General features: G+C 39.6%; 2 protein-coding genes across 3 annotated transcripts in view; one reads left to right on the top strand and one right to left on the bottom strand.

Annotated features, from left to right (window-relative positions):
* Positions 1 to 621: 621 nt before the first annotated feature.
* thumpd2 (THUMP domain containing 2) lies at positions 622 to 7,910 on the bottom strand. Of its 2 annotated transcripts, none has more exons than XM_080482055.1 (11): positions 7,710 to 7,910; positions 6,393 to 6,531; positions 5,609 to 6,166; positions 5,361 to 5,491; positions 5,017 to 5,094; positions 4,785 to 4,837; positions 4,427 to 4,514; positions 3,963 to 4,034; positions 3,729 to 3,843; positions 1,250 to 1,370; positions 622 to 1,142 (listed from the first exon to the last, which is right to left on the bottom strand). In XM_080482055.1, the coding sequence occupies exons 1-11, from the start codon at positions 7,818 to 7,820 to the stop codon at positions 806 to 808; spliced, it is 1,803 nt and encodes a 600-aa protein (XP_080338181.1). In that variant the 5' UTR covers positions 7,821 to 7,910; the 3' UTR covers positions 622 to 805. The 2 variants fall into 2 exon arrangements, with proteins under 2 accessions (XP_080338181.1, XP_080338180.1); XM_080482054.1 differs by having other exon boundaries at positions 5,361 to 5,521.
* Positions 7,911 to 8,617: 707 nt separating this feature from the next.
* plekhh2 (pleckstrin homology domain containing, family H (with MyTH4 domain) member 2) overlaps positions 8,618 to 13,693 on the top strand; it is a 35,808-nt gene continuing 30,732 nt past the window's right edge. The window contains exons 1-2 of the mRNA XM_080482063.1: positions 8,618 to 8,766; positions 12,020 to 12,154. Coding sequence (XP_080338189.1) covers positions 12,032 to 12,154 — 123 coding nt within the window. The 5' untranslated portion in view covers positions 8,618 to 8,766; positions 12,020 to 12,031. The remainder of the gene's footprint in view (positions 8,767 to 12,019; positions 12,155 to 13,693) is intronic.

The following is a 13,693-nucleotide window of genomic DNA, read 5'->3' on the forward strand; positions in this document are numbered from 1 at the left end:
TGCATAATCTTCTGTAAAGAAAATCACAAAAACAGTATAAGAAACACCTGCAGCAGGTGGCGAGTCCACCATCAGACACTGTTTACACTGATAATAAATAGGCTGTATTAAAAAACAAAACTGGAAATCATCTGTTATCCATGCTGCTTTCTGAAAGGAGCTACAGATTTTTTAAATCTCCCAAAATAGAATAAAAACAGTCTTTACTCTCACTCGAGAAAACTCACCCCACCGGCTACACAAGACTGTTTTAGCTCGAGACGTTTCTGAAATAATGATAGTTTCTTCTATTCTGTCCTAATCTAATGTGCACACACAGAGATAATAACAGACACATTAGAATAACCAGATTTTTGGGGGGGATGAAAACACTGAAGCACGCAACAGTCAGCAGTTTTGAACCAGCGACGTTCCTCCACGTGACGCAACAGGGCCAACCGCTGCGCCACAATTCAAACTAGTTAGAAATTAAAAACTAGACCAAAAATTACAAGATCACTGCTAAAAGCAGAGCCGCCAATCTGTTTTAAGATCTGAGATAAATTTGTGTTACAAAAGGTTTACATAATAAACTGAAGAAGAGGAGCTGGCGGCTGAGAAGAAAGGTCAGTAGAACAAATGTAGGAAAAGAGAAAAATAACATTTTAATTGTTCATTTGATTAAAATGATACCATTGTGTCAAAAATATATGTTTGTAGAAAAAAAAACAACGTTATGTTACAGAATGTGGGTATTTTAACCTGACTGCTCCTTCTACATAGAAAACATCAAAGTATTTCGGAGTGGAACGTTTACAGGTGTCATTCAGGATGGTGTTTTGACGTATTTATGGATAAGTCCATCTATTGCTCCTAAGCTGACTCTGAAAGTGGCTTGATGCCTCAGCGAGGACACGGTAGTCTGCAGCTCAGTCTGAGGCTCCAGTGCCTGAGCCGGTTTGGATTTGATCTCCGAGTGGACTGGAGAACTCTGCTGCTTCGTGGGGGAGACGGAAGGAGACGGACAGCGTTGCGTCCCAGCTGGAGGCTCCGTTTCTTTGTTAGATGAGGGTCCGGTGCGTTTTCGCGGGAGAAGTTTCCCCAGCAGGCAGGATAACTGTGGACTCAGGAGAAGAACCAGGACACCGCCGGGACAGAGAACTCTAAAACACACAAACATTCGAGCTGAATTCACATGACTGACACACAAGTAGTATCTATTCACTGAACATTTTTAGAAGCAACGTTTGGAAAACACCGAGGAACAAACCTGTCCATCTCCGCGAGGATGAGCGGCAGGCTGGCGGCCATGTCGCTCCTTGTGCCGAACTTCCTGCCAAACGGCAGGTCACAGATCACGGCGTTCACACTGGAGCCGGCCAGCGGCAGCGCTGCACAACAACAGAGGGGCACAAACAAACCCAGAGGTAATTTAGAACACGACAGCGGGAGCCGCACTCACCTCCCACTCGGAGATTCCCACTGAAAGCACGCAGTCCAGGCTCCTCGGAGAAACCTAAGAGCTGCACAGGCTGGATTGGGTACAAGGTGCCGACAGCTACGAGTTACAATGTCATCCGTCACGGCTTGAACAGCTTCATTTATAACCGTGTTAAAACATTAAGTAGCTTAGATTGCGTCACCAATCATTCGGGTGAATGTCGTCGCTATCGGGCTTCTGCACTCCTTGTTGCTTTCGAACTAACAATGGGGAGTTTTAGGCATTTCATTACATTATTTAATACTTTTTATTTGGCAAAAAAAAAAACTCTGACTCCAGTCGTTCGTGCACTGTACCGGTGAAAACTGTGAGAAAATGCTTGATTATATGCACTGTGAACAATTAGTGAGACTGTGTCCAATGTTCACACGAATTGGTGAAGATTAGAAAACTACAACATGAAATCTTGAAATAATCTTTTACTCAAGATTATAATCTCAGTCGGGTCAATTGTTTTCAATATTTAAGGGTATGACTGCATGCCTCGTACAGGGTTAACGTGGTAAAAGATACTGAAAAGACGAGGGAGCTGCTGACAAAACAACGGAACGTTCAAGACAAAACAAAGATAAACTTGTGTTAAGATTGTTAACAGGTGATGATAACGGAAGAATAATAATCAGACCGAGGCATAAAAAAAACAAGACTGAAATAGGTTGAAGAAGAAAATTAAATAAAATAAAAAAAGTTACTAGTAACTAGAAGATTTCCAAATAGACTGGTACTTTCAGTTTGTGCAATGATTCTTTCAGCATCACAGTTACTGTTTCCACACTTCTGTTTTTCACCCTCAGAGCTCTCGGGCATCATGAACGCCGTCTGCACATGTCAAACCGCTCGGTGCCGTTTATGGTTTGAATACCAGATGCAGCGAGACGCACCTGGTCCACAGAGCACCACCTGTCAGCACACAGGTTCCAATACTTCTGCTTCACAAGTTAAAAAAAGAAAAAAGTGGAGTCAGACAAAAGGCCCCGTCTTCTGAACGGTGTCCCTCAGATTTAGACGCACATACCGAAAAAACAAAAGCTGAGATCTTGATCTTCTGTTTCATGTTGATTATTTGATGTCAAACCCAAATATTTTCAGTCAACTAAAATAAGGGAATTGGTTTTACTGTTCTGATGCTTTTAGAAAGGAGGGCATGTCAGATTATGTGAATGTTTAAAAGTTTAAATGATGTCGTATAAAATGATTGTTACACTATTATATTCTTACCTTTTCTTTTAATGACACATTTGTAATTAATTCCGAACTTTTTGATTAGTTTACATAGATTGACAATGAATTGAAGTGACTGACTATTATTCTTTTATGGAAAGAAAACATTTATTCTGTTTTCCTTCTTTGTCAGAGACGCAAACATTATGTCTTTTTTTGTATTTATTTATTTTCATTTGATGTCTTTTTGGTGATATTTCCCAAGTTTGGTGAGAGATTATTTTGCTTATTGTTTTATACTTTTGAAATCAGTAGTTGTAATACATTGCTGTATCTAAACTCTCTTATTCATTAAAATAACAGCCACTATTTGAGCTTTTTCAAAAGGTCTGAACACGTTGGATCCTCATGTAAACAATCCCAGGGATCTACAGCATGAGGGCTGAAAACTACTACCACTTCTGATAAACTGAAAACTATATCACAAATCAAAAACGATGTCGGAAGTTCGACTTTGTTTCCTCCCCCGACATGTCAAAGGTAATAAATATATAGTTTTTTCTTTCTCTTTGAGTGACGATTGTCTGCAAAGCATCTAAAAAGCAGAGTTTATGAGATTAGTCAATCAGTAATGTGACATGCATTACTGAATCTGTGTTATGGGATTAAAAAGCTGAATAATCCTCAGACATTTTTAGAAATCCAAATCGCAGAGGCATATTGGAATTACCAGTACAGAGAATTACACGTCTTTTTTATCTTTTAACCCAACCTGATAGTCTCTCTCTTTGCATTTATTTTGCTCCTGGCCAATTGGCTAGCTGTTGCGTGCTTTTCACTCCATATATCAGTTGTATCTACATTATTACATCATTTGTTAATGTATGCATCAACAATCCTAATCAATAAGCCAGGCTTTAAACTTACCCCACTAATCAATACTTCAGGAACAAAAAACAAAACAAAAAATCAAGGCCTCTGACCTTGTTCTAATTTAATAGGACCGGCATGCCTTTTTCTGTACAACTCCACCAAGCTTCTTATTTCAACGATCCCGGGATCATTTTGTGTTGTGCAGGTTTCCTACCCATAGACGAAGCTCTCAGCAGGTGTATCCTGTCTCCCAGCTCTGCAAAGGAGACGTTCTGACTGGCCTTCTGCAGCTGCCCGTCATCGATGTCCACACCAAGGAAACAAGCCGCCTGAAGAGCAAGAAGTCCACCCAGCACAGCCACGGCGGCGTTTCATTCAGAGTTTGACTCAAGTAAAATTTGGAGTGACTTCTACGCTCATGATGGCTGCGTAAAATTCCTGTGCTGACCTCGTTTTCCCGCGCTGCCTCCACCAGGATGGTCCCCGCGCCACACATGGGGTCAATCACACGGAAGCCCGGCTGTTAATCAGGAGATAACATGCAACGCATACAGCTGATTACCCACATGTACTGTGACTGTGTTACATCACAGGTTGATTGATGTGCATGCAAATGCTTCATACAGACTGTGAAGTAGCGCACAGCTATCGGCGCGCTCCAGGGTTTACCACAGCGGCGACATGGTCACATCTATAGAGTTCAGGTCGAACTTTTCAAGAGGATAATGGAAATAAAACGGATGATCTGCTTGTAACAAGGTCCTAACTTTGGCTGCACTCATTCATTTATGAGGTCTTATTTTCATACATTAAAAGATACTATAATGAAGGTCCCTCAAAGTTTGAGGAAATTATGAATAGGTAAACTGTAACCAAAACGTACAGTGGAAAGCACATTTTCAATTTTAGTACCTGTATCTGAGCCAGAGAGACCATGGCCCAGGCGATTGTAGACCTCAGTCCAGTGATTTTAATATAGGGCCGGTTCGCCAGAGGTAATCTAAATGGAAAGACAGATGGTTGATAAACTATTTGGTATGAAAAAAGGCTGAACTCTTTCTAAATGTAATACTTTTCCTGTTTAGTTTTTCTTTTTCTTTTCTTTTTTTTTTTGAGGATTATAAAGCCTTTTGATGCAATTATGGCACATTAAAGAAAAAAAACACATTACGAAAATCAGTACTGCAGGTTGCATTACTGATCACCTCCAAAATCTGCTTTTTAAATAAACAGCATTCGGTTACTGTTAATTAGTGTTTCTCTCAATGACCTGGTCAGTGGGATCCCCAGAAGGCAGTGGTCATCACTCAAATGAACATTTATCTGCAAAAAATGAACAAATTCGTGATCATTTAGGGAAGAAACTGATTATCTACCAACACTATTTACCAAAGAGAGGGATTTTACTTACTTAATATTACAATTTGAATATATACATTTGTATCCTTCCACAAAAATCACAATCATATAGATATTTTTTGTTTAACATATAAAAGGTTTACCTCGATTGTTGGCTTCTTCAGGTCAACCTTCCAGCCCAGCAGCCTGCTCAGACCAACTCCAATCACTTTGCTCACCTCCTATTTTAGACATAACGTGAAGATTTCTGTAAAAATCGACACAAAATATGACGTTTGCATGACATACATAGATGATCTACTTGATTGCATGATTTTCTATGCATGCGTCTCATTTGCATGAGGCGGTGTGTCAATGTGACCCCTGTAAGGCAGAAATGAATAATCTTATCATGAAAAAACATGAAAAAAAGATTTCTCATTCTATATAAAATGTTTACATTATATTTGATGATTATGAGGATAAACGCATGCTTCATGGTTACTACCTGTGTGCTGAGGCATCGGGACAGAGATCCAGAACATTTGCAGCTGATCCTAAATGAGATGCAAGAAGGCAGCTGGGGTTCGCTCCTGCAGTCTCTTAAAGTTTTCCTCTCTCCTTCTTCAGTGCTCTTCACTTCACGTGAAGGGAAATGAGGGGAAAGATCTGAATAAAGGTGGGAATTTAACCTTAAGAGTAAAAATTTTACAAAAATATCTGGTAAAATTCTAAAAAAAGGAACAAAGTTATTACCATTTTCCACACGGTCCGAGGCAGTCTCTTCCACAGTGTCATTCATCCTGTTTCCTTCCACACTGAGCTCCGGTTCTGTGCAGGAACATAATGATCCTTTGTCTGATCCATGTTTACCACTTTTTCCACAGCTACTGAGCTCCTCAGCCACCCTTGTCCCCACTTCCATGGATGTTTTTGATGTTTCTGCATTCCTCTCAACCTTTGACTCCATCAGTGTACTATTCCTCTCCTGCTCCTCCTCCTCATCCCTCTTTCTCTTCTTTCCCAGTGTCTGCATTCCATTTTGTTTACGGCTTTCTAGTACTTCACTCCCTCTCCCGTCCTCTTTCTGGTGTTCTGCACTTTTGCTAAACTCAGTCATGCACTTCTGCCATGCTTCTTTCCCCTTTTTGCCCTCCTCCTCCCTCATCGTCACTCCCAGTGCAGCTCTGAAGTTCTTCACGGTTGTTTTACTGTCCGCCAGCTCCGCCTGCAGGCGGCTCCATGTCATTACAGCACAGAGCCACTGATCGCTGTCAGTGAACAGCCTGGACTGAAGCAGAGAAGTGGCCTTTTCTATAAATAAGGGAAAGAACACATCACAAAAAAGTTTAATAAAAATAATGATGAAAATATTTCTAATGACAACACTGTATTTTTTCGAATATTGCATATTGTTCTTTTCAACAGTGAGCAGTGCTAAGAACGGAAGAAAATTATTTTTTTCCTCATCTGACATTGTATTTCTCATGTTTCTACAAGAGCATGTTTTTGTATGTGTGCAATTGTGTCAGGCTGATACCTGGGCTCGTGTGGGCCGATAGCTTCAGAGGTGAGTCTTCTTTCAGAAGGAGGAAGAGTCTCTCTGCAGCCTTCAGCTCACTGACTCTATGGATCGCCGCAGAGGAGCTGAACAACACTTTACCGGGAGTCTGACACACCTGCATAGAAAAATCAAGCATCACATTCAACTATTCACAGTCAGATGACTGTGGTTTTCATTCAGGCTGGGGTCAAATTATGTGAAGAGCTCAATCTGTGTTTTTGTGTATTTTCACTGATTATCCAAATCGATGAGGCATCGGCAGAGAGCTGCCCACTGGAGTATTTCTAGGCATTCTTAATCCGAGAAATGTTTTTTTAGTAAAAATCTAAGTCAATCTGCATTTAATGCTTCCCTGATAATCATACTTATATCTGTTTCTGTGCCCATTATGACGTTCAAGTTCAGGTCACTGTCATATGATTGGCTGGTTAAGTTGGTAACAAGCAAGTCAAAATGGACTTATTTTACGCTGCATATTTTACTTCTAGTCGACTTTTTTTAATGTCTTCACACTTGAAATTCAATAGTTTTTAAAAGAAAATTCTGGTTAAAGAGTCAAAATACCTTGACCATGATTTCATGTATGAAAGAAACAAAAGGGGAAAACAATTGAGGAGGATGACTCATTTTGATAGGTATCGTCAGTATATTTCTGCATGTATTTATGAGACTATGAGACTGCATCATAATTTTTGCTTCAAGCCTGAATGTCACATCATCGTTATCTGCTGAAATATATGTGTAAAAGCTTATGTTACAACACATAAATGTTAAGTTTTTTCATCCATATACGATGTTATGTTGTTATCAGTTGATTTTTTAACTCAAAATAATTTGACGACACATAAAATTAAATCAATCGTCATCCATTAAATACCTTTCTGACAGTAAAATGTTCTTGAATAAGCTTCAAATATTAATTACAAAACATTAAAACAGAAAAAAATGTAAATGACATAGGAATATATACATATAACAAAAAAGTAAAAATCCATAAACATGGAATGCTGTTTGAATCGAAAAATTGAAGACTGTAAAATTAGAATTAAAAAAGGGATTTTTTTTTTCTTCTGTTGAATATGCTGAAGGTTTCTTTCTTGGTCTCTATTTGAAGCTAAATCCCATAAAGTGGTAATGCAAAACAAAAAAATTATACACCTTGAACAAAGAAGTGAAGTAAAGCCATAATTAAAAACATTTCCGTTTAAAATGCGGATACAACTAGATTAACTACATAAACTTGACCGTAGTTTGGGATCTTTGTCGCTTTCCTCTCGTGTTAACAAAACTCACGTCTTCGGCTGCCAGTTTCTTCTTCAGCTCCTCCATTAAAAACACCTCCATTCCGTTACCGGCGGTACAGTAATATCTCACTGCTCTCCCATCGCTTCTCACATCAGACATGATGATGTAAATCAGGTTTTCGTAAAGAAATGCTCTAAATGAGGACTTCCTACTATTTGACCGAGGACGCTGCCATATTGGCTGGTTTGTTTACACAGGAAACGGAAACACGTCATCATAATTTCAGCGTTTTGACCAACAGGGGACACTGTGACTCAGCGCTACAGAACTGCTGCGAATAATCCCAAATCTGTAAAATAATTTAATTAAATTAAATTAAATAAGCAACAGTACAACCATGTAAACTAAAAAGGAAGGAATGTCTGATCAGTAAAAGGTAACAGAAATGTAAAACGGGGTTGTAAGATAATAGCAGGGTGTAACTGAAGTACATCCTCAATATTTATTTTACTACTCCAAACCATCTATAGTTATTAGAGGTGTGTGAAACTGAAAAAGGGCTGTGAATGTAAGACCTTAGTATAATTTTCATTTAGATAAAAGGAACATTAGATTATTTCATGGTACTTTTTTCATTTTATTCATATCATACAAACCTCCTTCTAACGCGCCCACGCTGCCCGGTCCAATATGGCCGCAACGCGGACATACGATTCAGTGGCGCATATCTATTTACGACACGACAACATTTAGACGTCACTTCCTCTGAGCGGCTACTGAAATGCCCCCGCTGCAGAGTGGCGCTCGGCGTTTTCATTGGTTAATGTAACATGTCAATCAATGTCAGACTCTGCGCTCTTGACGTGCATGGAAACGCCCGTCTGATCTGTGATTGGATGAATCAGAAGAAGCCACGCCCTCTAAAAAAAACCATCCCGTCTCCAACTTTTGGCCGAGAGCTGAAATGAAAAGCGCTGGAAAGAAAATCAGCGACTTTACTCCTCAAATAAGATTTTCTGCTCTGAAATAGAAACAAATACACAAACCCTGGACACGATATGACGTGAAGTTTCTTTTAAAGTCTGTTCACATCTTTTTTTAAAGGGTAAGTCGAAAAAACTCACAAGAAATGTCATTTTTAACTATGAGTCTTTCTTCAGAGTAATAAACTGTTCCGCTACTATTTATATCTAAATGTGGATTAAAATGTGTTTTCATACCGTATTTTAATTGTTTTTCCGATCTTGCAATTATGTGTTATGTTCCAGAGCTGATAGTTTGGTTAAAAACCTCCGTGAACGTGAATAGTTTCTTTGGCCAGTTAAGAATATATGTTCTTTTTACAGTTTTGAAGACAAGAAAGCAGCACAATGTGGTTTTTCTAGTAAAGTGGCAACCTCATAATGTTGAAAGCTCAATTTATGTCATTAGAAATTAAGAGGTAAATATATATGAATCAAAAATTTGACTCTAATTTCGATGACCTCGAGGCTATTAGAGCAGGAGAAACTTTCGTGCGTGTGTGTGTGTGTGAAGAATTTCGCGCGTGTGTATTACTTTTTTGGGTGTAAAAAATATGCCACTTGGAAGTCAGCTGAATTGGGAGCTCATGTTCCCATTACCTTTGAGTGTTTTGAATTTCCCAGGCAATAATGTGGGGATTGATGATTTTCAAAAGAAATAACAGGTATTTAATATTCAAAGTTGCCTGATGATCTAGTCTTTTTTGCCTCAGTTTACCGACTACAACTTTTCTTTTAGTGAAAATAGTGCCTCACTGTAAATCTTTAATTCAAAAAGTGACACTTTTATGGCTTTTGCCAACTTCATTGTCCAATTGTCTGCATTAAGACCTTAATGTTACTCAACAATAAGTGAAAGACAACAACAGAGGCAAAGAGACTAAAAAATATTAAGAGACAAAGTTAAAAGCTTCTCTGTGTCACAGTGAAGAATGACACTTTAAGTACTTTCGACTATGGATTTCAGAAGAGGGTCCTGTGGGAGGGAAAATTATATGACATAAACACAATTTTAGAACATTTAACCTGAATTATGCATAAAGTATGAATGATCCCAGGTTGCAAGTGACTCCAGTGGTTTGTCGTCTCATCTCACATTAATATTGTTCCTGGTTTGATTCTGGGTCTGGGTCCCTTTTCTGTGTGGTGTTTGCATGTTCTCCTTGTGCATGGAAGAGTTTGGTATTTCAGTAAAAAAATATGGATTTTTACGTAAGTTTGTGGCTTTATATTACCTGTAGGTCTCGTGACTGTGTCTGTCTGTTTGGCCTCTGATGGAGTCGTGATTTGTTCAGGTTGTAGCTACTCTATGTTCAGTTGTCAGCTATAATAGGCTCCGTTAGAATAAGAACGAGACAGAGAAATAATCTAAATGGAATTAACCTTCAAACAACCAGCCTGTAAGTGATATTAAAGATTATTGAAGTGGTTCAAGTGAAAATCATTACCAATTATGGAAAAAAGAAAGTATCTTCAAGTGATACCATCTTAATGTAGTACTAACCACTTTGAAATTCTTGCTTGATTATTATATATGTATGGAGTATGTGTTCGGTACAATACATATTTCATTACAGGTATTGCTGATATAAAGATTTAGGCTCATGCAGCTGTATTTTGCTTTGACCAGCTGTACATATATTTACATTCTTACACTCTTAACTGGCTTACCTGGACTATAAATGTATTACCTGTACTATGCCTGTGTGCATTAGGGAAGGATATTGAGTCCAGTACACTTTGAAGTTATGTGTAAGACTCTATAAATTAAAATTCTGCACATAAAAATTTAATTTCTTTCTTTTTCTGGTCTATTTGTGTGCCAGATCAGCATTTTATTAAAGTAGAATAAAATCCACTTCCTCTATCCCTTCAGTTTTTTCTGGGTTTTTTTGTGCTACTTGTATTTCTTCCCTTCATCCATGTTTACCACAGCAAACAAGCAACAGAAATAAGCCTGCGGGAATAAATGCAAACTTTACGGCCTCGCTCCGCACATGTTTGCAGTCTTTCTTTGTGTCTCTGCGAAGCGGCCGGGCTGGTAATGAGACGTTACAGCAGGCAGGAGCGAGCAGCATGATTCCTATCTGACGCCTATCCTCTGTCAGAAATCTTGATCCGTCTCTCTCGTCTCTTCTTTCTCTGTGTGTGTGTGTGTGTGTGTGTGTGTGTGTGTATCTGCTACTGTTTGTGTGTGTTTACTGCTTTTCCTCCACTGTCAGCCCTGGAAAATGTGATGTAAGCTTGTGCCGGGGAGGGCGTCGAGGTGTTTTGGACCAATAGAGGTGTTTTCCTGTTTGGTCCGGGCTGAGCGATACGCCCACTCGGCCACATTGGGCCAACTGGGCTGGACCCTGGAATATTTCAGGTGTTGGCTGCTCGCAAAACAACTAATTCTTTGTCCTTTCTGTGCATGTGTGTGTGTGTGTTTTTGTGTGCATGCATGTGTGTGTGTGCTTGTTGTTGCCACTGTGACTGTTGTCAGTTTATTATGATTGACACCATAAAATCCTTTGGAAAATAGAGTTTTTGGAACGAAGTAATTGAAAATTAACCCTTAAAGTATCTTGTATAAGTATATTGTGTGTATCCAATTTGCATCAGCTGTTGTGGCTCGGTTGGTAGAAACTCTGGCTTTTAAGTTGCAAGATGGGTGGTTCAATTCCTGTCTTATCCTATCCATGAGCAGAAGTAATTCAACTGACTCCAATCAATGATTGTGTAAATACATAAGAGCCTCTACTAAGACTATTGGTAGCACATACACTGTGTTGTCAGTGTCTCCCTTCTTGAAAATTAACAGAAAATAATTATAGTTTAAGAGGACTGGGTGTCTTTGAAAGAGATAGCGTGAGAACAAATGTTGAATACGGATGTGTTTCATTTCTGGAAGTTATATTATGGAATGGATTTAGTAACGACTTAAAATTGTGCAAATCTCTGTTCTTTCAAAAAAACATTGAAAGGTAAAAAAATAAAAGTTGTGGTTTTCTCTTCTTTTGTATTACTTCTGTTATGTTTTGTTTTTTCTGTTGTTGTTTTTTTTTTTTTTTTTTTTTTAATCACTCGTGTCCTGGGTAACTTTATGGATTTTTAATGGATAGGCAAAAATAAGTCTTGGCTTCAGCCGATACCCATTTCGGCTACAAAAATTGTAAAAAAAAAAAAAAAAAAAAGAATTGATAAAAAATGTGTGCGTGAAATTTTAAACACTATAAACTGAATGCACAGAATTCAATTTTTTGCACTGTGGCTGTGGCAAAAATTCATTCATTCATTCATTCATTCATTCATTCATTCATTCATTCATTCATTCATTCGTGGTTCTCACCACAGGGTCTGGGCGTCATGGCCGAGGGCGAGGAAGCGATGAGCCAGGAGGACTGGAAGGAGAAGTGTCTGGTTCTGGAGGCGCTGCTCATGAAGTTCAGAGTGCAGATCATCAAGATCCGGGAGCTCACCGCGGACAAGGTGGGTCTCAGTAAAGTCTGCGGGACGGGGCTGTTTACGGGGGAACGACGAGGTCAGCGTAAGGGACGCAGAGATCAACTGTAACGTCTGCCATAATCATGGCCTTCCATAGATGGATAAAGTTGTCCCGTGGTTGAGCAATAAGGTGATATACATGTTCAGTTATGTTGACTAAATTGTCTGTAGGTGGGTGTTTTTGTGTCTTTTGGGTGTTTCCTGTCCAGATTGTACCCTGTCCTTTGTCCTACACCAGCTGGGAGAGGCTGCAGCCCTCCACCACCCAGACAAAAAGTCAATGTATGGCACCACATAAAACCTTGTTCATTCACACTTAAAGGGCCGAGACCAAGTGGAAACACTCACTGCAAACTAACTGAATGGATAAAAGATCCACTTCCTGCAGTTTTAAACTGCCACTGATAGAATAGAATAGAATAGAATAGAATAGAATATCTTTATTGTCATTGTAACAAGTTCAACCAGATTTAAAAGTGCCATCCCATCTGTGCATCATCATCTGTCCAAACCGGCTTCTCTGCCCTGACTGGCCGGTCTGTGGCCATAAATGAGGTCCATGGCGTCCAACCACCGCCAGTGCTTCCTCTGGACCCCGCTGCGGCTATTGTGGTCCCTCACCTTGCGGTAGTCACTGCGCAGTTTTTTTAATTTTGCCCGGCATTGTGTCGGACTTCTACTGAAGCCTTGAGATCTCATCCTCTCCGACACCGCCCTGAAGGTTTTTTCGTTTCTTACTGCCCCGTCTAGCTCTCTTTGAATTTGCTCTTCTCCGATTATGGAGAGGAGCAATTGCACTTCTTCCGTCGTCCAAGGATCCATTTTTCACTTTCTTTACTGATTTGAAATGGCGGGCTTGCCAGTAGAGTAACGGTTGGGTTGTCACAGACCAATCAGCAGACGACAGTGTTGAAGCTCCTCCCCCTCATATCCGGCAGGTTGCGCCTGGTATCCCAAACGGAGGGGTAGCGAGGGGTAGCGAGAAATGGTTACCAATGGGACCTGTTGGTAACGGTAACTGTGTCAGTGGAAACGCACAACAAACGGTTACCACAGGCCCTGTACCGGTACCAAGGGGGACTGTGGAAACGGGGCTATAAACTCATTCAGTAAAAACATACAAATAAAAGAGGAGTTCTACCAAACCACACTGTCCCACCACAATAAATCACACCATCTAAACCAACAAATAGACGATTTAATTTCAGACAAAGTTTGACTGGTTTTTATTCGTGCACTCTTTTGCACTCATGCACTTTACAAAGAATGAATGTTTTTAAACTGGTGTGAAAAACACAGATTCTTTTCTAAGATTCTCCTCGATTCTGGAATAATCCCAATTCCAAAAATGTTGGTGCAAGATTTAAAATGTCAGTGAAAGAGAGTTCACAATCGGAAACATGAATATTAAGATGTTAAATTGCAGTTTTCATCGGGTTCTCTGAGCTCCAGTGGCGCAATCGGTTAGCGCGCAGTACTTATATGGCAGTAGACTGTGGAGCAATGCTGAGGTTGTGAGTTCAA

Source organism: Lipophrys pholis (genome assembly GCF_963383615.2).
Source record: "Lipophrys pholis genome assembly, chromosome: 15".
Lineage (NCBI taxonomy): Eukaryota > Metazoa > Chordata > Actinopteri > Blenniiformes > Blenniidae > Lipophrys > Lipophrys pholis.

Coding starts and splice junctions, on each gene's coding strand:
- thumpd2 (XM_080482054.1), bottom strand. CDS start 7,820: ATGTCTGATGTGAGAAGCGATGGGAGAGCAGTGAGATATTACTGTACC. Junction 5,522..5,608: donor CTCGGACCGTGTGGAAAATG/GTAATAACTTTG, acceptor ACCTTTATTCAG/ATCTTTCCCCTCATTTCCCT. Junction 5,095..5,360: donor CCCGATGCCTCAGCACACAG/GTAGTAACCATG, acceptor TGTCTAAAATAG/GAGGTGAGCAAAGTGATTGG.